Raw genomic sequence first — 25,382 nt, 5'->3', positions numbered from 1 at the left:
CCATGAAACAAAACAAAATACACACACACACACACACACATACACATATATATTTTTTCTTTTTCTTTTTTTTGAGAGAGAGTGAGAGCAGAGGGGTGGGGGGCACAGGTGGGAGGAGAGGGAAAAGGAGAGAGACAGAGGGAGACAGAATTTTTTTTTTTTTTTAAAGATGTTATTTATTTATTCATGAGAGACACAGAGAGAGAAAGAGGCAGAGACACAGGCAGAAGGAGAAGCAGGCTCCATACAGGGAGCCTGACGCGGGACCCGATCCCAGTCTCCAGGATCACACCCTGGACTGAAGGTGGCGCTAAACCACTGAGCCACTGGGCTGCCCAGGGAGACAGAATTTTAAGCAGGCTCCACATTCAGTATGAGCCTATACAGGGCTCGACCTCACAACCCTGAGATCATGACCTGAGCCAAAACCAAGAGTTGGCCACTTAACCAACTGAGTCACTCAGGTGCCCCTTCCATGAAACAATATTAAATAATTTAAAAGTTAAAAGACTAAACACAAAACTATAGGAAGCACAGTGAATACTGAACCATACCAAACTGGTGTCCAAATCCCCAGGAGATAAACTTATTTCATCTGGAGAGGTGACAGAAGAACGTGTAGTCCTTGGAGTTCTTGGAGAAGGGAGTGTGTCCCAGGCATTATACCCACTTGGTGGTGGAGTTGGCATCTGAACACCTGATCGTTGGCAGCAGTTCTCTGGGTTGGACATCCAAGCTTCAAGTAATTTCTCCCGGTCCCAGTCTTTAAGAAAAATGGAGTATCTCTCAAAAAACAGGAAATATGGTAATGTTTTAAGAGTTTCATAATAATAAAATAAAGATAAAGAGATATAGGCCATCTAAAGGAAGAAAAATTATTTATATCAAATTAATAATTGCAAATGAATATTTAGGTATGTTATGTCCACTAATAAATATATTTTTTAAAGATTTTATTTATTTATTCATAGACAGAGAGAGAGAGAGGCAGAGACACAGGCAGAGGGAGAAGCAGGCTCCATACAGGGAACCCGATGTGGGACTTGATCCCAGGTCTCCAGGATCACACCCCAGGCTGCAGGCGGCGCCAAACCGCTGCGCCACCAGGGCTGCCCTAAGAAAAATATTTTATTTTTATTTGCTTATTTATTAAAGTAGGCTCTATGCCCAGTGTGGCACCTAATACATGACTCTGAGGATTGAGACCTGAGCTGAGATGAAGAGTCAGCCACTTACTTAACTGAGCCACCCAGGCACCCCAATTCACTAATATTTTTAAACAGAATTTAAACTTTTATAATCTACTGTGGTTTGTAACTATGTCAATATCTAATAATATTATCAAAATTTCCAGTCATTTCTACTAGTAATCAAAAGTGGTGCCTCACACATCACTTCTGGAAGTCACAAAAATTTTCATGGCATAGATTTGACTTAGGCATTTTACTCTTTTCAAGAAAAATATGTAAAACTTGCAATTGGTTTCACTGGTGTCAAGTTGCAAAATGGTTACATAGCTTATTATAAACATATCAAAATGCCAATGAGTCCAAAAATCATTTGATAAACAGCTTGAAAGGAGAAGAAATTTCTGAAGGGATTATTATGGTTATGAAAAGTTTTAGTGCATTAGGTATGCATTCTGTATTGAGTTCACATCTGACCTAACTAAAAAAGATGATCTTCCTACTGAACACTTTTAAAATTACCAAATGAAGCATGTTGTTATGAAGTTCAGAGCCTTAAAAACCTTACCCATTAAAAATAATAAGTAAATACTTCTAGTTATTTTGCTAGCTGTTTTACACATATTATATCTCTTGTTCCTTCCAAGAAACTTTTCAATCATTATTTAGATGAAGAAATGAGGACTCAGGGAAGTTATATAACTTGCCCAGGCTCACATAGATTGTGAGAGATTTGAAACCAATTTCTGTGATTACAAAGCCTGTTTTCTTTCTACTGTAGCACAATGTAGTATAGGGTCAAGAGCCGTATAGAACCAATTATCCAAAACAGACACATTCTATACAATTTTACCACTCTAATACAAATAGCTGTGGAAATTTTCTATGCAAGACTTTTTTCAACCATATTAAATCAGTGTATTTGGTGGCTTAACAGGATAATTATGACTCAAGAGATGCCATATGGATACAGCAAGTGTATTTCCAGCTGTGTAAACCATATGACCAGGGCACAGAAGTATAATGAAGATACATGAGCAGTTCTGTAAAGTCACAGCATACCATGCTGTCATTTGAGAAGATGGAAAATGAGATTGGGAAAGGGTCAGATTACAAAGAGGATAAAAAAATCCAACAAGTGAAAAAAAACTGCATGGGTGCATTCCAGGAAATGTTGCTACATGGATGTTAGTACTTGGATAGTTCATTACTTACTTAAAAAGTTAAAATTACTTAGACTAGTAAGATTATTTTTCTGAAGTATCCATTATGTTACTTTTTAATAAAGGGGGAAAAAAAGAACTACTATAATTTCTTTAGACAGATACTGAATATTCTAGATTTTAGACTTAGCTACTATGAATATTTTTCAGCACAACTCCTGCTTGGATTGTGTCACATCATTTACCTGGCAAATATTAACTGAATGTCTTACGTGCCATGCACTGTCAGGCAGCAGGGATACAATGGGAGGAATAATCAGGCAGGACTCTTGCCTTCATGAAACTTACAGTCTAGCAAGGAGAAAGACACTACGTAAAAAAATTATCACTGTCAGAGTGTTATGACAGGTAGAGAATAGCAGTCAGAGAAGGTGACTCTGGGGAAACAGCTTGAAGTGGACAACTGAAAGAGGAATGGGAGTTAACTAGTAAAAGAGTGGGAAATACATTCTAGACAGGTGGGCACAGCATGTTCAAAGACCCTGTGGTAGGAGGGAAGACGACATCCTTGTGAAATTCAAAGGTCAATGTAGCTACAAGCATGGAGATCAGAGGGAAAGCATTGTGTGAGATGAGGCTGAATAAAATAGGGAGGGGCTACATAATGCAGGACTCTTATTTTTTATTTTTTTAAAAGATTTTATTTATTTATTCATGAGAGAGAAAGAGAGAGAGAAGGAGAGAGGGAGAGAGACAGAGGGAGAAGCAGACTCCATGCAGGGAGCCCGACGTGGGTGGGACTTGATCCCAGGACTCCAAGATCATGCCCTGGGCTGAAGGCAGGTGCTAAACGGCTGAGCCACCTGGGAATCCTCCATGAAGGACTTTTTTAATAACACTGTATCGTCAGCTCAGGAATAGTAGGAAATCACTGAGAACTTGAGCTTGGGGTTAGGAAGCACAGGTTGTCACGATCAGATTTGAAAAGATCATTCTGACTACAACAAAGAAACTGGATAGGGCAGGAGTAGAGGGAACACAGTTCAAATAGGAGGGTGATGGGCAGTGTAAGTGAGAGATGATGGAAGCTGGGCCAGGTGGTTGGTTGCAGTGGAGATAAAGAAAAAGAGAAGAGTTTAAGACATGGAAGGTAAAAGTGACAATTCGGTGACAACAGGACATAAGAGTCTGAAGGACATGATATGTCTAAGTTGGTGTTCCAGGTTCACCCTGCTGGTTGGTTGGTGCCATCAATGTAAACAGGGAATACCAGAGAATCAGGTAGAAGGGGAAGAGCATGATTTTAGTTTTAGACATAATAGGTTTAAGGTGCTTTTGAGATATCCTAGAGCTGCTTTAAAATAGGTAGTTATATACAAGGGTGTGAAGCTAAGAAAAGAAGTCTGGTCCAGAGGGAGAAATCTATACCTATAGAAACCTTGGGAAAAGCTATCATTTCCTAGGAAGAGGGAAGAGTGAGAAGATGTAGACCACTGACATTTAATTGCCTAGAGAAGATGATGAGTCTTCCAAAGAGTTTTAAAAAAATACTTCAATATAAATTAACTCTAAGCATAAGCAAATTATCCTTTGTCTCATGTTTTGTAAACTTTACTTATTTTCTTATTAGGTAGCATTCAATTAAATGTTACTTGTATTAATGAGGAAACACTCAGAGAACCACTGTATTCCAACAGAGTCCTCCTTAAAATTCAATTACTGCTCAGTAAATATTGCCAAACATTTTAGTCTTCTGCTTAATCTAGATCAACTTCCTTACCTTAAGATTAAATTTGACAAAAAAAAAAGATTAAATTTGACAACAGATAATATAATACTCAAATCTATTTTCCTGTGTAAAGCTGAGTGAATGTTACCAAGGATGTAATCTATAAATCTTCCAAACAGTTCAGTTTAATAGCTCTGAAACAGAGCCTATCCTGGTTTTGAGAACAATCAGTATAAACTGTAGTTCTGTGCACTATTTTATTCACTAACATCAGTTATCTCTGTAATTTTATTGGATTATCAAATGTCACTGTCACTGATATTACTCAAACAATATAGAAGAGATGTCCATTTGAGAACCTGCTAGCCTCTATTTTATGCCTTAATAGGGAAATGAAATATAGAACTTTTAAATAAGTTATCAAAAAAGTTATCCCAGGATATTACGAAATAAGAAAATTCAACTAGATATCACCTTATTAGAACTGATCCCTATTGTGCAGAAGAAGTAACTTCAGAAATATCAATAGAGTAAAAATGGAGTTGATAATTTATTTAGAGGGGGAGGGTCAAAGGAGGTGGGGTGGAGAGAGAGAGAGAGGGAGAGAGAGAATCCTAAATAGGCTCCATGTCCAGCACAGAACCTGATGTGGGGCTCAAACTTACAACCATGAGATCATACTTGAGCTAAAATCAAGAGTCAGATGCTTAACAAAGTGAGCCACCCAGGTACCCCTGGAGTCGATCATTTAACAATACTTGATGACACAATATAAATGTATAGAGATGAAAATGTTCTTTTAAAAAATTTTGGTAAGGTTAGCCTTAGATTCTTTATATATCGTAACTTAGAGTTATGATACAGTATCTAGGTGAATGTAGATACCTGTGGCAGAAATGGTTAAGAGTACACAAAAAATGCTCCAGTATAGAACTGTTGCTTGCAGTTAAGTGTGGCCAAGTGACTAGATTCTGGGCAATGCAATATATGCAGAAGTAATGTATATATAAATAACATTTCAGGTATATTATTTATTATATATCATTTATTTTATAACCATTTTCTGAGAGCTTGATGTATGTTAGGTACTGTGGAAACAACAGCAGAAAAAACAATAAAAGCTACCCTCTAAGAGCTCCCAGGTTAATCTAGAGGAAAAGCAAATAAAGAGATTACTATAAAACTGTATTCTAACTGATGACACAAGATGTAGCAGGAATAGACAGGAAGGGCCTCAGGGAAGACTTGGGAACACAGAAGCAGAAAAGGTTTCCTGGAAGATGTGGTTACTAAGGACAAGCAAGAGTGGGTAAGTAAAGAAATGGGGAGATTGAGAGGCCAGGTAAAGAAATCTGGATCATGAAGGTTTACTTAAGAGTATGGATGGTTTTAACTCTGTGGAAAGCTAGTGAAGGGTTTTTCAGCAAGGGAACGACATGCTCAGGTGTGCATTTTAAAAGAATAGTCTAATGGCAATATGAAAAATTAATAGGGTGAAAGAAGAATGACAACACTGGAGACCAGGACTCAGGAGACTACGATTTAGATGGAAACTAATGACAGCCTGAATTTAAGTCAGCGGCAATGGGAATGACAAGAGCTAGAGGAGGGAGGGGGGTGGGAGGAGTGGGAGGATGAGAGACACTTAAGAGAAATGATGAGACTGTGGCCAAATGTAACAGACATGGAGGAGTAAAGTATGCCTTTCAAGTTTCTGGCAGGGTAAGTTGATGACTGTGACACTCGTGTATCAGTACAGTGGGAGAAAAGAGGAGTTCAGGTGTGGACATCCTTAGATTGAGGAGAAAACATTAAACAGACATTTAGAAACTCAACGGCAAATATTATTAAAGTCAGACTGTAGATGTACTTTTTATTGTTTGGGTGATTTTTGAAACCTTCAGTTTCATTAGATAAACATATATAGCCATGTTTCTCTGAGATTGGTCCACTTGGTAGGTGTCTTTACAACATGTATTTTTAAGCCCCACCCCTCACCTAGTGACTTAGACTTTCTGGAAATAATATAGGAGTCTCTGGTTAGTTTCCCAGGCAATCCTTATTCATACTAAAATTTATGAGCCACTGGCATATAAAGTAGGAAGAGTCTCAAGTACAGAACCCTGGGAAATATCAATATTGAAGGCAGGGATTCTAGAAAGTTAATACCAAATTATTCACAGTGATGACCATGGGATGGTGAAATATGGAATTTCAAGTTTTCTTCTGATCAAAAGATTATATAAAAAATTTTGGAAGTTGACATTCTATTTTAGTATAGATGATACAGATTTATAGTTCAAATAGACAAGTAAGCCAGACAGGATAGCCACTTATTTTTAAATCAGAAAAAAATTATCTTTGAAACCAGCCAAAATATCAAATATGAACTGTGCAATGACAGGTTCCAATTCAGCCATGTGACAACTCCCAGAATGGCTACCTTAAGTTTTACAGAGAACTGAAAACAAGCGGAGTACTTTTCCTAAATTGGTAGGTAATCTCCTTAAAGAAAACGAAAAAACAACCCCATTCCCCCACACCAAAACAAAAAAACTTAACAGGGACATTATATTCTTGTGTTGACTCTGTAAGTTTGCTTTGTGCATTTCATGCTGAGAAACATGTTATATAAAATAAATATAACTGACAGTATTAACAGTATTATTCTTAGGTATTTAATTGATTTAAGTAAAAATTAATGTTAAAACTAGGACTAGGACTATAGATTCCAACTTTCAACTCCGTTCACCAGGCATAGTTTTAAAATTAGACAATCCATAAGCTGGTTTAATAGCTTGATTTTTAAAAAACAAATTTCTCATTTCTCTTCAATGATTTATAGCCAGTTTGTACTTCAAAATACAGAATGATCTGAGGGTGTTGGGTCCTGCAGTAACCACTACGCAAAAAACAACTTAGGCCTGTTTAACAAACTATTTGGTTTTACATTGAATTCATAAAATAGCCATATTTTCACTGAAAAGTTTCAAAAAGCAGTCATGTTATCAGAAACGGAAGACATTTTTCATTACCGTGAGCTCGAAGTAAAGCTTCAGCAGTAAACAGTGGAGCCTGAAGCATGTCTGCAGTCTCCACAATAAGCATATCTTTCAATTTACGAAGATCCTGAGGCCTTAATCCTTCATATGGCTTTGAAAGGAAGAAAATCAAGTTAAATTGACTGTTATATTCTTAGGAAATTCTAAATGCCTATAAACAAATATATACGATAATCATTTATTCAGTCTTCCTGTTTCAGTTTGATTACTGAAGTTAAAAAGGCTCTGTGTGCCCCCCTATCATGGACCTCAAACTACTGTTTCACAAGTCTTATATAAGCTAGAAAGTGGATGCCAAGGCTCATGCAAACTTATTATTCTAAAACAAAGGCATCATACTATAATGACAAAAGCAACTTACTTTACAATTTTGAAAATCTGGATAATACACAATATTATTAGAAATAAAAACCTATAATACCACTACTGGGCAATAATCATAAAGTTCTCAAGTATTTTTACCCAGTCTTTGTTTTTTACAAATCAATTATATGTAAATATACGCGTTCATTGAGTTTAACCACTGAACCACCAAACACTTGCACTTAAAATCCTATTTGGATTGTTAGTGAGATTATATGCTACTTCTTAATTCACTTTAGGAGATGTGACTATGCCATCTTATTCAGAGTTCTTTTTTTTTTTTTTTTAAGATTTTATTTATTTATTCATGAGAGACAGAGAGAGAGGCAGAGACATAGGCAGAGGGAGAAGCAGGCTCCAAGCAGGAAGCCCAATGCGGGACTTGATCCCAGGACTCCGGGATCACATCCTAAGGCGAAGGCAGACACTCAACCGCTGAGCCATCCGGGCATCCCTTATTCAGAGTTCTTAGTCATAAACATATTATCTGTTTTTTAAGTGTTCATTAATGCTCTTTATATAGGTACTACATAGTTTTTTTTATATAGGTACTATATCATCTCAAGTTTTTTATTCTTTAGTTATCCTTTATCTTTGCTTTTAACAGGAAACATATAAAGAATAAAAATTACAAGTGTTTCATTATTCAGAAACAAATGTTAACATTTCTGCCACACTTGTTTCAAGTCCTTTTAAAAACAAAATGAAACAAAAGAAGCCAAATTTTACACAACAGTCTCCACTCCACCCCCATCAGTGGGGGAATATGTGTTTCAAGATCCCCTACCAGGGATCCCTGAAACCATGGATAGTACTGAGCCCTATATATACTGTTTTTCCCTATATACACATACTTATGATAGAGTTTAATTTATAAATTAGGCACAGTAAAAAATTAACAATAATAAAAAAGAACAACTATAAGACACTAATTATCCTGTGAATGTGGTTTCTCTCTCCCAAAATATCTTATTGGACTGTGCTCACCCTTCTTGTGATGTGATATGATAAAATACCTGTGTGATAAAATCAAGTGAGGTGAATAACATAGACATTATGATATAGTGTTAGGCTACTACTGACCTTCTAAGATACATCAGAAGGAAGATCATTTGCTTCTGGATTGTGGTTGACTGCAGGTAACAGATCAAGGGGACAAGGGGGGGCTTATGTAAAGCTAAAATAATCTGTGACATGTTTTCCCTACTACACTTCCCTAATTCTCCCCACCCTTCCCTATGGAAATCACTATCATGAATTTGACGCATGGTCATCATAACATTATGGCATAACATTGTTATCTATTTAGGCAATTTCCTTTTATTTTTATTCAATACTGTTGTTATTATTAATATCGATATACATGATCTATTTCAATTCCTTTTTTTAAAGACTTTGACAGAGAGAGAGCACAAACAGGGGGAGTGACAGGCAGAAGGAGAGGGAGAATCAGGCCCCCACAGAAGCTGGAAGTGGGCCTCATCCCAGGACCATGACCTGAGCCCAAGGTAGATGTTTAACTGACTGAGCCACCCTGGTGCCCCTATTTCAAGTCTTTTAAACAATTGTAGCCAGCTTACTATAGTAAGCATAGATTAAAGGCCATATACAAAAGCTTAAAAAACAGTAGAGATTCCCAAGAATTGAGGATGTTCTCTGGCAGCACGTATCACAGTCTCTAGAGAACTCCAGGCAATTAGCAAACCTCATCTATTTTAGTTGATTTACAGATATTTTATTTCTATTTTTTTTAAAAGATTTTATTTATTTATTCATGGCAGACACAGAGAGAGAAAGAGTCAGAGACACAGGCAGAGGGAAAAGCAGACTCCATGCAGGGAGCCTAACATGGGACTCGATCCCGGGTCTCTAGGATCACACCCCGGGTGGAAGGTGGCATTAAACCGCTGGGCCACTGGGGCTGCTCAATTTACAGATATTTTAGAATAAGATACTATCTTTATCTCTTGTGTTATTTTTTGGGGTATCATGGAAACCATTTCACCATTTTTTTTTTTTTAAGATTTGTTTATTTGAGAGAGAGACTGAAAGAGACAGAGAGAGGGACAGAGAGACTGCACATGTGGGGGAAGGGGCAGAGGGAAAGAGGCAGACAAACAGACTCCTTAGGGAATAGGGAGCCCAACAGGGGGACTCAATCCCATAACCCTGAGATTATGACCTGAGCTGAAACCAAGAGATGGAGACTTAACCGACCAAGACATCCAGGTACCCACAATTTACCAGTTCTTAATTAACTGCATATGATTGGGATTCTATTCAGTAGGGATAATTTTTCTGTTGACATGATAAACTTCCTGACATACATACATTCATTCATTCATTTTCTTCCTGACCTTTATAATCCCCAAATTATCATGTACAGTTTGCTTTTCAGCTATTTTATGAACCATACTTACCCCTGCAAAAATCTAAGAAATCCTTTTATGGTTAAATTTATAGTACTCACTCTAGTATAGAACTTACACTGTGTATAACATTATTTCTAAAAAATGCATTCCAAGTTCAGACTTGGGATTTCAGGTACCTCTCCTATCTCAGCAATAGTGGTGTCAACTGGGTATTTCCTGGTATGATATTTCTTAAATATTCTTTTAAATTTATTTTTTAAGTTTTTATTTGAATTCCAATTAGTTAACATAGAGTGTAATATTAGTTTCAGGTGTACAATATAGTGATTCAACACTTGCATAGAACACCCAATCCAAATGTTCTTTTTTAGATTAGCTATCATTCTACTGTATTTATGTGAGCCAAATGAGATTTGATTTTAGATATGTTAAAAAGGAGATAATACAAGGCAATCCACATAGATTAAGCTTTATTTTTTATTTTTATTTTTTAAAAATTTTTATTTATTTATGATAGTCACACAGAGAGAGAGAGAGAGAGAGAGAGGCAGAGACATAGGCAGAGGGAGAAGCAGGCTCCATGCACCGGGAGCCTGACGTGGGATTTGATCCCGGGTCTCCAGGATGGCGCCCTGGCCAAAGGCAGGCGCTAAACCACTGCGCCACCCAGGGATCCCCACATAGATTAAGTTTTAAAAATTCAGTTTTACACTTAGAAAGGTTACACTGGAAGAAAAATAGTTGTTGGAGGAGAAAGACACATTGCCTTCATGAACACGTTAACATATTCACTCCAAATCTCTGCAACAGAACAATAATTAGGTCATGTGAAGCATTTCAATACATTGCTCAGTCCCAAGTGGGCACTAGCCCTCTCTTCTGCAGGAAGGATTAAAATGAAGGTGCCTTTCTCTTTCTTGTTGCAAAGATAAACTGCTTCTATTTTCAGATTAAACACAATCTAGCAATAACCTTCACAACAGTCTGATCTGGCACAAAGAAAAAGGAAACAAATTTAAAAGGTAACAAGGAATAAAAGTGCCTCTTTTGCATCAGGGCATACTTCTGCTACCAAAATACCACTGAAAAAATGTGAAACAGCCTAACATACAAACCGTATCCCTTTAAATATCATGTATAAAGTGATAGCATCTTCGAAAACTGTTTCAGAAAAGACCATGACAAAGTATTATGAAAGACAAATTTGTTTTTCCTTCTTTGCACAATACAAACCACTTTCCCCAATTATATAGGTAAAACATGTTTATTGTTAAAAAATGAAAAATGGATACTTATTTACCCAAATGTATTAGTAACTTAAAAATTTAGAAGATGTAAAAGACACAGGGAACAGAGTATTTCCAATTCCCCTTAATATCAATTTCTCATTAGTTGATCCAAAGCTTAGCCTGAGAGAAAGGGGAAAGAATAGCTAGAGGAAGTCTTTAGGATTCTCAGACACTTCCCTTTGTTTGTTTCTTCTCTTCTTACTCAGCTGGTCTCCCCTGGAATTAAGACCTGGTCTACCCTGATCTGTACTTTGATCTAAGAGGAAGGGAGCTGCTCTTGAACAGCTAACTTGCTAACCAGGGAAGCCAGCTAAGGCAATGTCCACCAAATGGGTTCCCTACCAGAAAAAGAATCCAAGCCTTCCTGAGTTATAGACTGGGAAGGAATTGGGAGGGGGGATTCTTTAGATGGCTTTCAAAGCAACATATTACTCAGTTTCCCCGTCATTTAGCCATAGATAGTCAGACAATCTATTCCTACAGAGCCTGACCCCTACTAGGCCCAGTACTCACTAGCTTCTCTGTTCTGTCTTTACAGGTTTATGTACATTAAATGCACTCTTCCCAGCCATCACTCCAACATATCACCTTATTTTTATTTCCTTATAGCAATTACCACTCTCACAAATTGTGTTCATTTACTTTTTAATCTTATTTGTGTGCCCTGATGCTGGAACATAAACACCTAGAGGGCAGGAGCTTAATCTTTGTTCCTTACTATATCTCCAAGCTCTTACAACAGTGTCTGGCAGAGTAGCCACTCAAGAGTTTTTTTTTTTTTTTTTTTTCAAGAGTTTTGTTGAATGATGGGATGAAGAAATAGATTTTACCTATTTATAAACTAATCTGAAGGACAGAACTTAATTAAAATGCATAGAGAAGAAATTATAGAGATATTATATACATTGTCCAGATTATTAACTGAATTAAGAAACTTAGCTAAAATAAATACCTTGGGAATATGAATCTCTACACCTAATTATGTAGTTTAATACAATTAATTACATAGCAGGCCATGTAAAACTATTAGCATATGCAGAATAATACAAAAGTTGATCAGGGTCAAAGTAGAAGGTAGAATTCATTTCTTTAAAATGAATTTTGAAGAAAGTGTTGTTTTTTGGTTTTATTTTTTAAGTTGTTTTGAAACATATATTACTTAAAAATAACAATTTTAGGGGTGACTGGGTGGCTTCCTCGCAAGGGGTAGCCTGCTTCTCCCTCTCCCTCTGGCTTCCAACCCCCAGCTTGTGCTTTTCCTCTCTCTCTCTCAAATAAATAAAATCTTTTTTAAAAAGCAAACAAAACAAACAAAAAAATTTTTAAATGTTTAATTCAGTGGCCTTAAATATTCAACAATGTTGTACAACCACAACATGCATCTAATTCCTAAATATTCTCATCATCCCCAAATAAAACCTCACACTCATGAAGTAGTTACTCCCTAGTCCTTCCTCCTCCCTGACCCACAAACACTAGTGTGCTTTCTTTCTTTATGCATTTACCTCTTCTGGATATTTCAGAGAAATGGCATTCTTTAACATGTGACCTTTTGTGTCTGCCTTCTTTCATACATCACAGTGTTTCTGAGATGGACCCATACTGTACATTGTGTTAGTACTTCTTTCCTTTTTATGATTGAGTAATATACCATTGTCTATGTATACCACACATTTTATCCATTCATTTGTTGATACAGATTTGGGTTGTCTTCAGCTTTTAGTTATTGTGAATAGTGCTGCTATAAACATTTGTGTATAAGTACTTATTTATGAAAGTACTGTTTTTTCATTATGAAATAATATACAAAAATAATCTAATATGGATTTAAAAACAAAACTAGAAAACAAGAAAAAATATAGGGATGTAAGATTATAATATTAACATGAAAACAAAATCAGAAGCCATAGAAGAAGAAAAATTTACATCTCTGAATATCCTATGTGAAAAACTTGGGATATAGAAAAATACACAGTTTCTTGGGAAGCATTAAGAAAACACAAACAATCCATAGGAAAAAAAGCAAATAAATAATCAATTCACAGAATAATCAAATAAATTCAAACAGGTACCATTTGTCTAAACTAGCAAAAAATAAAAATGCTGAGGGGTGCCCAAGTGGCTCAGTTAGTTAAGTGTCTGCCTTCAGCTCAGATAATGACCCTGGGGTCCTGGGATCAAGCCCCATATCAGACTCCCTGCTCAGTGGGGAGTCTGTATCTCCCTCTGCCCTGCACCTCGCTTATGCTATCTCTTGCTCTCTTTCTCTCTCAAATAAGTAAATAAAATATTTTAGAAAATAAATAAAATAAAAACACTGATAATATCTAATGCTAGCAGAAATGTGAAGAAATTCTTTAACAGTCTTAATCTTTAATATACTCTAAAATACTATTAGAAGAAAATGAATTGATATAATCTTTTAGGACCGTTTAACAGCATCTATTAAACCATAAAATATGTATGTATTTCATGATCCATCAAACTAATTTTTATAAATTTATAGGGAATATACTTTTGAAATGTGTACATACATACAGTAACAAGGATATGATGATCCTGATGACAATAGCATACATTTAGATAACACAAATAATGACTCAGGTATTAAGTATTTATATATATTAACTCATTTAAGGATCACTACAACTCTACAAGGTAGGGCCCATTATGATCTTCACTTTAAGGAAGAAGGAATCGAAGCAGAGAGATTGAGTAAACTACTCAAGGTCATATAGTCATGGGGCTAAGATATGAATCCAGTCAGTGTGGCTTTAGATCCATGTTTTAAACCACAATAATGACATAACTGGGTACAGATATATATGTTACAAGTAGATAAATATTCACTTTAGCCTTGTTTTTCATAGCAAAAACATCTAAGTTATTTAAATATACATTAATAGGTAGGTGGTTAAAATATGTAGATCATATTTTCTGACTTAGAAAAGATGTTCATGATATATTGTTAAGTTGAAAAAATATTTTAGAGTTGGTGAGGATGTGGATAAAAAGGAACCCTCATGCACTGTTTGTGGGAATGCAAATTGGTGCAGCTACTGTGGAAAACAGTATGGAATTCCTCAAAAAATTAAAAATAGAAATACATCATGACCCAGTATTTCCACAACTGGGTATTTATCAAAAGAACTCAAAAACACTAATTAGAAAAGATAACCCTATGTTTATCACAGCATTATTTACAATAGCCAAAATATGAAAGCACTCTAAATGTCCACTCATAGATGGATGAATGGGTAAAGATGCGGTATATACACACACATACCTGATGGAGTATTACTCAGTCGTAAAAAAAGGATGAGATCTTGCAATTTACAACAACTTGGATGGACCTAGAGGGTATTATGCTAAGTGAAAGAAGTCAGACAAAGAAAGACAAATACATATGATTTACTTATATGTGGAATCTAAAAAAAACAAATGAATAAGCAAACAAAAAGCAGAAACAGATACATAAATACAGAGAACTAATGGTTGCCAGAGGGAGGGATGGGAAGGAAGTGGGCAAAATGGGTGAAAGGGAGTGGGAGAAACAGGGTTCCAGTTATGGAATGAATAAGTCACAGGAATAAAAGGTACAGCATCGGTAATATAGTCAATGGTATTGTAATAGCATTGCGTGGCGACATATGGTAGTTATATGTGGTGAGCACACCATAGCATATAAACTGTTGAATCACTATTTTGTACAACCAAAATTAACACTGTGTATCAACTATACTTCAATTAAAAACAATATTTTGGCAGAACTCAGTATACTACCTTACTTTTACATTAAAAGTTCTATATCATGTATGTTTGCTTATGACTGGTAGCACAAAAAAATTGTTGCCACTGTGGGGTAGAGTCAGAAAGGAGAAAATTTTTTACATTTTTTTTAGCAATAAATACTCACTATAAATTTTAAGAAATGCATGCAAATAGAAAAGATAATAATGGTAAAAAAACATTATCCATAACCATAATTATCATTCTGGTATACTTCAATCTTCTCAATATACACTTACCTGTTCTATATAATTAGTATCAAACTGTTCCTTAACTTTTTCAAAAGAGATTTTATTTATTTATTCATGAGACCCACACAGAGGCAGACAGAGGCAGAGGAAGAAGCAGGTCCCCACGGGGAGCCTGATATGGGGCTTGAGCCCAGGACACCGGGATCACAACCTGAGCCAAAGGCAGATGCTCAACCACTGGGCCACCCAGGTGCCCCGTAACTTTCTTTTAAACTTAATAGTTTATTATAGTTACACTAAGTTAATTTAGATCTTAAGTCTATTCGTAATGAGTATATTACTTTCTGATTAATTTATAGTATCTTTGATAAAAAAGCCTAAATATAGTCATAGTCATGTCTTTTAATCATATCATGTTATTTTTAGAATATTATTGTTCATGTTATCTTCTGACTAAATTATTGTATTATTACAGTAATAGTTTTTTTATTTTTATAAATTTATTTTTTATTGGTGCTCAATTTGCCAACATATAGAATAACACCCAGTGCTCATCCCGTCAAGTTCCCCCCTCAGTGCCTGTCACCCAGTCACCCCCACCCCCCGCTCACCTCCCCTTCCACCACCCCTAGTTTGTTTCCCAGAGTTAGGAGTCTCTCATGTTCTGTCTCCCTTTCTGATATTTCCCACTCATTTTTTCTCCTTTCCCCTCTATTCCCTTTCACTATTTTTTATATTCCCCAAATGAATGAGAACATACACTGTTTGTCCTTCTCCGATTGATTTATTTCACTCAGCATAATACCCTTCAGTTCCATCCATGTTGAAGCAAATGGTGGGTATTTGTCATTTCTAATGGCTGAGTAATATTCCATTGTATACATAAACCACATCTTCTTTATCCATTCATCTTTTGATGGACACCGAGGCTCCTTCCACAGTTTGGCTATTGTGGACACTGCTGCTAGAAACATCGGGGTGCAGGTTTCCCATCGTTTCATTGCATCTGTATCTTTGGGGTAAATCCCCAGCAGTGCAATTGCTGGGTTGTAGGGCAGATCTATTTTTAACTCTTTGAGGAACCTCCACACAGTTTTCCAGAGTGGCTGCACCACAGTAATAGTTTCTATGTCTGACTCAAGATGATGGATTATGAAAAGGTATGCAGCACAGCAAATAGAGAAGTCAGAAGAATTAGGTTTGGCTTACTTTGATCCTGGCACATTATTCAACTATTTTCTGATTTACTGTCCTCATTTTAAAAAAAGAAGAGGGCATGGGGCGCCTGGGTGGTTCAGCTGGTCAAGCATCTGCCTTTGGCTCAGGTCATGATCCGGGAGCCCAGGAAGAGAGCCCTGAAGCTGGCTTCCTGCTCAGTGGGGAGTCTGCTTCTCCCTCTCCCTCTGCTCCTCTTTCTACTCATGTATGCTCTCTTGCTCTCGCTCACTCTCTCAAATAAATAAAATCTTAAAATTAAAAAAAAGAAAAGAAGGGAGCATATTTGTTATTCACAGTTACTGTGTAGATTCAACAACCATGTGAGAGTGCTTAGGACATCAGCTTCCCTTTCTATGTGTACTTAATCTGAATAAGCCCTCCCATAAAATAACCTAAGCTAAGAAACACAAAGAGTAAAAAAATATAAATTTCTAAATTCCAAGAAACTAAGTTCCTTTAGCAATCTGGTGAGTATAGAAGCTCAAAAACTGTTGGCAATTCATGGGGAAAAACCCAAAACAGTACAATTATTTTTTGAACATATACAAACAATAGTTAGGATAAGTCTTTTTAGAATTAAGTTGGCATTGAACATGGAAGAACCAGAATAATTTTGGGAGGAAAAAATTTACTGTGTCTTATAATTTACTTAATACTTCTATGGATGTCCACTATCAGACATTGAAAATACTCTGTTGAATAAGGCAGTTATGATTCTGGCCCTCATGGAGTTGACAATCTAATAGGAAAGAAAGGTAATAACAAGTAAATACATAAACAAAGTCTATAGCATGTAATGAGTGTTGTAAAAAAGAGACTGGGTATTATGGTAAAGAATAGAAGGAAAGGGGACTATTAGTGAAAGACTGCCTCTCTGAAAAACTACTGAGCCAACCAAGAGAAAAACTGGGAGAAGATTTCTGATACAAGAAACAGCAAATGCAAAAACTTTAGTGTAGTTGAGGTATTATAAATGGAGTAAAATGTGCTGGGGAGAAAGATCTGAGAAGTTGTTGGAGAGGGAGGTAGTAGTGAGACCATATAAAGTCTTGTATCTGAGCAAATAGTTTGGAATTTATTCTAAGTACAATGAAAAGTTACTAAGTAATTTAAGTGATTTATATGATCTAATTTAAGTTTAAAAATGTCTCTCTGGCTTTTGTGTACAAAATGGATTCTAAGGGAACAAAAATAGAAGGAAGGAGGCCAGTTAGGAAACTCTTAAGTGGCTCAGATGGAGAGGATCTTGGGAGGCAGGAGTAGAGACCAGGAAGAGTATATGGGTCTATATTACACTTTTGGAGGTAAAATTGACAAGATTCTCAGATTGTTTGGATGTAAGGAGAAGTGAGGAATCACGAATGCTTGCCCACTTATGCGTGACCAACTCAGTGGATGGAGGTAATATTTTTGAAACAAGAAAGACTTAAAGGAAACCAAAGAACAATGTCCCTGAAGCTAAGAGAACAATGGTTCTCTTAAGTGAACAATGGTTCACTAATTGAGTGGTCAATTGTGTCAAGTGCTGCAGAAGAATTCAAGTAAGATGGAGAGAAAAGTACCTACTGGCTTTGGCAACATGGTGACTCTTGATGTCCATGACAAATGCACTTCCATCACAACAGAAGGGAGGAAAGTCACACTGCAATGGGCCGAAGAGTGAATGGAATGTGAGGAAGTAGGTTATGTATAGACAGCTCTTAAATTTTGTTTTTCTCAGAAGATAGAGATATGGGGCTACAACTGAGTGGTCAAAGGAGAGGTTGTTTTGTTGTTCTTGTTTTTTAAGGTTAAAGTTTTCAGAGCATGTTTGTTGATAAGAGCAATCCAGAAAACAGGGAAAGACTGGGGAACAGGAGGACTGCAATTTTAGAACAGTAGGAATGGTTGGGGCTTTGTATCACACATCAGACTCTATTTAAATGTAAGTAAACACGAGGGCCTGGGTGGGGTTTAAGCGACCAACTCTTGGTTTTGGCTCAGGTCTGATCTCAGGGTCCTGACACTGAGTCCTGCGTGGGGTCCTGTGTTCAGCTTGGGAGCCTACTTGAGTTTCTCTCTCCTTCCACCCCTTCCCCCCCACACCTGCATACACATGCACTATCTAAAATAAATAAATCAATCATAAAAAATAAGCAAATATTTTTACATATGTCAGAGATAGTTACTACCTCCAGATTTTCTACATGTATTTTCATAATTAAAGCTATGTCGATGACAGGGTATTAGGCATATGGAAAAGAATACCATATGAACTGGATTTTAAAGTGGAAAAATACAACTTAATATAAAATCCATTTAATTTTTTTTCTTTAAAAAGATCCATAAAACCTTACCTCTCGTTTGTCTAATGCAGCATATTCAGCTTCTATTTCTTCAGCTTCAGGATCTCGTGAGAATACCATTTGTGATTCCAGGTTGAGAGCCAAATCTTTGTGGTGTTGTTTTTCAGCACAATCACAAGGAGTATCTTTATTCTCATTCTCAGCAAACAAGTCTCCTCCATGTTTTACTAAAAGCTAAAAAAGACTTTTTTCAAAAACTTGCAACCACAGATTTAAACAAGTTATTTCATGCTACATATTCGAAAAAAAAAAAAAACAATGAAGCACAACAAAAACATAACAGTATATACTTGAAATGACCATAAAAATTACTTAGATACCAGTGACTTCTAATTTAAGATGGCAATTCTTGTTTATTAGTATTAGGATGATTTCCTGTGGTTAAAAACAATAACAACAGAAACCAACTTATTAAACTTTAAAAAGAAATACTTAAGCATTCTGTCCAATCAAAAAAACAAAGTCTTACTTAAATAAAAACAGGGATCCCTGGGTGGCGCAGCGGTTTAGCGCCTGCCTTTGGCCCAGGTCGTGATCCTGGAGACCCTGGATCAATCCCACATCGGGCTCCCAGTGCATGGGGCCTGCTTCTCCCTCTGCCTGGGTCTCTGCCTCTCTCTCTCTCTCTGTGTGACTATCATAAATAAATAAAAAATTAAAAAAAATAAAAATAAAAACATTTTATAGTTATTCAATGCTTTAGATTATGTAAATTTCTATGAATTTTCTTAAACCAGAAGAACACTGCTGATCCTGTTACTTTAACCACTAATGCCTGAATGTCCTGACATGGCAGACAAAAGTTTTCACTTGTATCTTCACTATCCAGTCCAACACTGAATTCAAATTAGGATGAGCAAATCAATGAAGTAAAATTGTTTTCAATATTTCTCAAAATAAGTGGTGAGAATAACCACTGATAATCAAGTCGGGAGGATACCATATTAAACAATTTTTCAATCTTTAAAGGTGTGATTTTCCCGAAAGAAATAATTCTTTTTTTTTTTTTTGCAAAAAAACAACAAAACACACACACACACACACACACACACACGGAAGAGTAAAAACAAACAAAACAACATGGAAGAGTGACTTGACTTATTTACTACTGAGGTTTCTGGTAGTTTTACATAAGTTAAATATGTTGTTACTAAAGGATGTACGTTCAAATTTCCCCATCATGTCTGCAGATACATTAGGAAGGACAAAAATGCCAAGAGGACCATAATCTAGTATATGATCTACCCAAAAGAACAGCCTGACAATTAGTCATGGAGATGATTCTTCTACAGAATTCAGTCATGACCATAATAACATAGTAATAGCCACCATTTATTGTCTTCTAAGTTCTAAGCACTATGTTAAGCATTTCAAGTGCACCTTTTTATTTTTTTTAGACTTTATTTTAGAGAGAGAGAGAGAGAGAGAGAGAGAGAGAGAGAGAGAGACTGCACACAAGCAGGGGGAGCAGCAGAGGCAGAGGGAGAAGCAGGCTCCCTTCAGAGCAGGAGTCCAATGTGGAGCTTGATCCCAGGACCCTGAGATCATCACCCAAACCAAAGGGAAATGCTTAACCAACAGAGCCACCTAGGCACCCCTCAAGTACACAGTCTTATTTACAAACAACCCCAGGGGCATTATGATATCTCAGAAAAGTTAAATAACTTGACCAAAGTTACCCACCTATTAAGCAGAACTGGGATCTACACAAAAGTTTGACCAAATTCTTATAATCATAACTGGATTTTGTACTGCCACAAAGAATAGGTTGATCACATAAATTAAAAGAAGTCAAATGATTCCTGGGTCCACGGTAAAATTCTAGTCAGATCTTTTTTTTTTTTTTTAAGATTTTATTTATTCACGAGAGACACACAGAGAGAGGCAGAGGAAGAAGCAGGCTCAATGCAGGAGCCTGACGTGGGAGTCGATCCCAGGACCACGGGATCATACCCTGAGCCAAAGGCAGATGCTCAACTGCCGAGCCACCCAGGCATCCCTCTACTCAGATCTTACTTACGATCTAAAAATGAATCATTTTAGTTTTCATTTTTTATGGCATTAAATAAAAAAGGTAGCTTCCTTCCATTTTATTTCATATAATTTTATCACCCCTCCCTCCAACAAACATACAGATCTTCCTATAAAGTTCCTTTATTGCTTTTGGAACTGGAATCCTTATGACTCCTCTATAGTCATCCCAAGAGGCCAGACGAAATAAGGAACTTATACCAGTGCCGGGCCTGAAAGCCATGGGCTAATTTGACAAGCCCAATGGATATGACTTCAGTTTCTTGCTCAAGGCTGAGGGTATACCTCAGAGCTAAAATGGTTAAAAAAATTTTTTTTAATTGTAAAAGCAAGCATAGAAACAAATCAAGAAGAATATGGCTTATGAACACAAAACTCAAAATATTTACCCTTTACATCTTTGCCACTTACAAAAAAAATTGCTAGGCATAACTCTAAGCAGTCACTGTCGTAGCCACATTTTAGAGCCGGAGGGCAAGGTCATATTAGCTGCTACTTACCACCTAGAAACCTCTCTAGTCAAAGTGTGGTCTGGGGATCAGTAGTTATCACCTGAGAGTTTGTTAGAAATGCTGAATGAATCTCAGCCTAACCACGGAAACCCCTCCCATTCTAGGCCTCTGAATCCTACCTAATCTGATTCTAAAGTCCAAGAGATTCTTATGCACATAAAAATTTGAGGAGTGCCTGGGTGGCTCAGTTAGTTAAGCGTCTGCCTTCAGCTCAGGTTGTGATCTCCAGGTCCAGGGATGAAGCCCGGGGGTTGAGCCCCCTGTTCAGCAGGGGGAGGGGGGGACATTTTGCTTCTCCCTCTCCCTCTGCCCCTCCTCCTTGCTCATGTGCTCACGTGCGCACTGTGTGTCTCTCTCTCAAATGAAGGAATAAAATCCTTAAAAAATTTGATAGTAACCCTACACTACTACCCACGTTGCTGTTTAAATGGATATATTTATTTATTTAAGATTTTTTTTAAATTTTTATTTATGATAGTCACAGAGAGAGAGAGAGAGAGAGGCAGAGACACAGGCAGAGGGAGAAGCAGGCTCCATGCACCGGGAGCCCGACGTGGGATTCGATCCCGGGTCTCCAGGATCGCGCCCTGAGCCAAAGGCAGGCGCCAAACCGCTGCGCCACCCAGGGATCCCTAAATGGATATATTTATATGGCCTAACATACTCGGTACTGGGGACTTGTAGTATGTCCACAGACTTAAACCATACCCACAGCAGAGTCTATTACTGTTTTTAGCCTTTCTGTTCCACAGCTTATCCAATCCTATCAGGGAATTCACTATTTGCTTCTACTATGGAAGTAGGAGAGCTGACTTTATTCCCTGAATCTTTATTTGGCTTAGTAGAAAATGATTTCTAAACTGCACACTGGGAAAGCTTTCAAAGCTGTGATTTGATTTACTTTCACAATAGATATTACCATAGAAGAGATTCTAAATATTAGCAAACAAGATAAATCTTTTTTAACTTAATGCCCAGTCTTTAATAGAAGCAAAGACAACAAAATTTAAGAGGTTGTGCCATTCTGGAATATCAGTAAGAGGGGGGACCTTCTTTTTTTTTTTCTTTTTTTTTTTAAGAGATTTATTTCAATCAGCAGACTCAGGTTTTTCAAGACCCAGGCCATGGCAGGCAGCCCCCACCCCTCACTCCCACCCCTTAGCCACAGGAAGGGGAATGAAAAATGGGAAGCCAAGAGGGCCTCTGCTAGGGGCAGGCTGCCTGGCTGTGCGGTGAGTGCTGCCCAGCTGTGGCTGGGGTGGCAGCCGCCATAGGCCACTCCCAATAAATTAAGTCCCTGCAGCCACAGCTAGGGGCAAGGCATCCTTGTGGAGGGAAGTCCAGAAGGCAGCGTTCTGATCCCTGGCCAAGCAATGGATTGAGGGCGGAGCTCAGGGGAAAAAGCCAAAGGGAAAGAGAAGTATAGGGATGGGGAGTGGCAAGGCAAGGGGCGGGGGGGGGGGGGGGGGGGGGAGACACCTTCTTAAAAGGATATGCCGAAGTGTAGACTGCATTCTTTGGCACTTAAAAAAAAAAAGGGTGTGTGAAGAGGGGATGCATGAGAAGTCATTGTTGAGAGTCATTGCTGAACATATCTGGAACTTAGGTGAGATTTATGCCTTGATTGGTAATCTGTCTTCAAAAGGGATCCTCAAATTACTGGCATGGAGGTGAGGGACTACAAAAACCTACATCTCATTGATGCAATTGGCACCTGGAGGGAAACTGGTAACAGGTGATGAAATGCAGGGTCCATGTTTGTAGCATTTGTTTAGGCAAGGAAAATCAACACGTATATACTCTGGCACAGAAGCTAGTTAACAGCAGTACTGTTTGACACTGGAACAGCACTTAAAGTGTTTCTGCTTGCTGACAATTTGGGGCATCAGGTTGGGAACACTAATAAGTGAAAGATGTGTTAGGTAGGGTTATCGGTGAAATTGATGCGGCAAAAAGTCAGGTGTTTTGCTTTTATCTACTAAGGGAATTACAATTGGTTCTGAAGAGGTAATTTCAACCAAAGCATTGTAACTAGGTACCATTTTCCTCACTCTTAAAGCCAGGAGAACTGAGTACTTCATTCAAATGTGATTTTTAGCCTTTCTTGCATACTCGTGGTACATAAAGTGTTCTACCTTAAAAGAAACATCTAATTATCACTATCTCAGCACATTTGTTCATTTATTTTGCCTTCCTTTCCATTTATAATCCCAGAGGACGAGGGGTAGGGCAGCCCCTTGCATATGCAAGACAAATCCCTCCCCAGCCCTTTGATCCATAATCTAAATGGCTGGTAATTCTGGACAAATCAATTAACTTCTTTAAGTCTCAATTTACACAGATTCATCTGTGAAATGAGGCTTATATAATCTTGAGGAAAGATGTTACAAAACAAGATGACTGTTGAAGTCTGTTCTAGTTGAAAATGACCATTTCGTCATCTCTATTTCCTGTATGACCTTGAGCACACCATTACCCCTCTAGCTTCACTCTCTTGCTACTGCTCCTGGCACAGGTGTTACCGTAATTGTTATCCTCCCAGTTACTTTCCTAATATTTTCCTTTCTTTCTCAGCCACATTGCTCAAATTAGTGACTGACACCCACTGTCTCTCCACTTCCTCAGCAAAAGACTCAATTATTCCCAGCAGTCTGACTTCTATCCTGACCATTTCACTCAGTGTTTCTGAAAATCATTAATACTCTCTAATTCAATAGCCTTTCTCGCTCTTTTAATTGCTTTACCTCTTTGCAGCAGTATCTCACATGACTGATTACCTCTTCCCTTGAAATCTTCTCTTGGCACCCCTGACAGTATTATTTCAGTTTTCTTCTTTTTCTATTTGTTTCTTGTTTTCACCTCCTTTAAACACAGGCATTTTCCAAATGGGTGCTGTGACTTTAACTCTGTAATTTTGTCTATAACCTAAAATCTTTTCCTTAGATTTCTCATCTCTACCTTATCTTGTTTTAGTTATCAACTCTATGCAGGTGACACTGAAATTCTCAATCTGTATTCTTTACTGCCAAACAACTAGTACTATTTTTTTAAAAGATTTTTATTTATTAATGAGAGAGAGAAAGCCCGAGAGAGAGAGAGAGAGTGACAGAGAGAGAAGCAGGCCCCATGCAGGGAGCCTGACATGGGACTCGATCCTGGGTCTCCAGGATCAGGCCCTGGGCCGAAGGTGGCTCTAAACCATCTGGGCTGAGCCATCTGGGCTGCCCTAGTACTAATTTTCAATAGCCTGAATACCATTTCATGCAGTTCGTCTAAGACCTCAATCTCCACTCTTCTGAATGAAAACTCAATACAATCTTCCTTCCTTTCAACCAATTTCTTTACCTCATCTCTCTTTTTAAATGTCTGGTTAATTGTCAGCAGGCTTCAAAGTGACCCCGGTTCAAAACTATGCTCATTCTACTTAAAAGTAATTTATTTTATTTTAATTACAAATAACGATAGCAGATTGCTATATAAGATGCAGAAAACCAATGAAAGAAAAATTATATCACCTAAAGATAGCTTAACATTATCACCTAAAGATAGCTTAACATCAATATTAACGTTTTAAAGCCTCCATTGTTTTTTTTTTTAATCCATACATTTTACTTTTTTTTTTTTTACTTTTTTTTTTTTAATTTATTTATGGTAGTCACAGAGAGAGAGAGAGAGAGAGGCAGAGACACAGGCAGAGGGAGAAGCAGGCTCCATGCACTGGGAGCCCGATGTGGGATTCGATCCCGGGTCTCCAGGATCGCGCCCTGGGCCAAAGGCAGGCGCCAAACCGCTGCGCCACCCAGGGATCCCTACTTCTTTAAGTCAGCTCTAGACCCAACGTGGGGCTTGAACTCATGACAGTCCCATGCTCTGTGCTTATCCTGCGCTTTACTGACTGAGCCAGCCAGGTACCCCTAAAGCCTCCATCATTTTTAACCCTTAGTCTCCCCTGCTTCCTTGTATCAAATGATCAAGTTACCAAATGCTACCAAGTCTTCACAATGTCCCTTGCATCTGCCTCATTCTTTCCATTTCTAATACACCCCAAAACCCAGGCTCTTTATCAGTTCCTACCAGAATTGGTGCAATAATCTAATGCTTATTACTCCCGCTAGCAAGTACATTGGTTTT

The 25,382-nt window shown here is 37.5% G+C and overlaps 1 protein-coding gene across 3 annotated transcripts in view; it reads right to left on the bottom strand.

The window, feature by feature from the left end:
- ANKIB1 (ankyrin repeat and IBR domain containing 1) overlaps window positions 1–25,382 on the bottom strand; it is a 141,715-nt gene that overhangs the window by 47,841 nt on the left and 68,492 nt on the right. For all 3 annotated transcript variants that reach the window (XM_041728312.1, XM_041728310.1, XM_041728311.1), the window contains exons 4-6: window positions 18,700–18,882; window positions 7,115–7,232; window positions 555–763 (exon numbers count right to left, since the gene is read on the bottom strand). In XM_041728312.1, coding sequence (XP_041584246.1) covers window positions 555–763; window positions 7,115–7,232; window positions 18,700–18,882 — 510 coding nt within the window. The remainder of the gene's footprint in view (window positions 1–554; window positions 764–7,114; window positions 7,233–18,699; window positions 18,883–25,382) is intronic.

Source organism: Vulpes lagopus, chromosome 13 (genome assembly GCF_018345385.1).
Source record: "Vulpes lagopus strain Blue_001 chromosome 13, ASM1834538v1, whole genome shotgun sequence".
NCBI classification, from domain to species: Eukaryota; Metazoa; Chordata; class Mammalia; order Carnivora; family Canidae; genus Vulpes; species Vulpes lagopus.
This window is presented reverse-complemented; position numbering and strand designations above follow the sequence as displayed.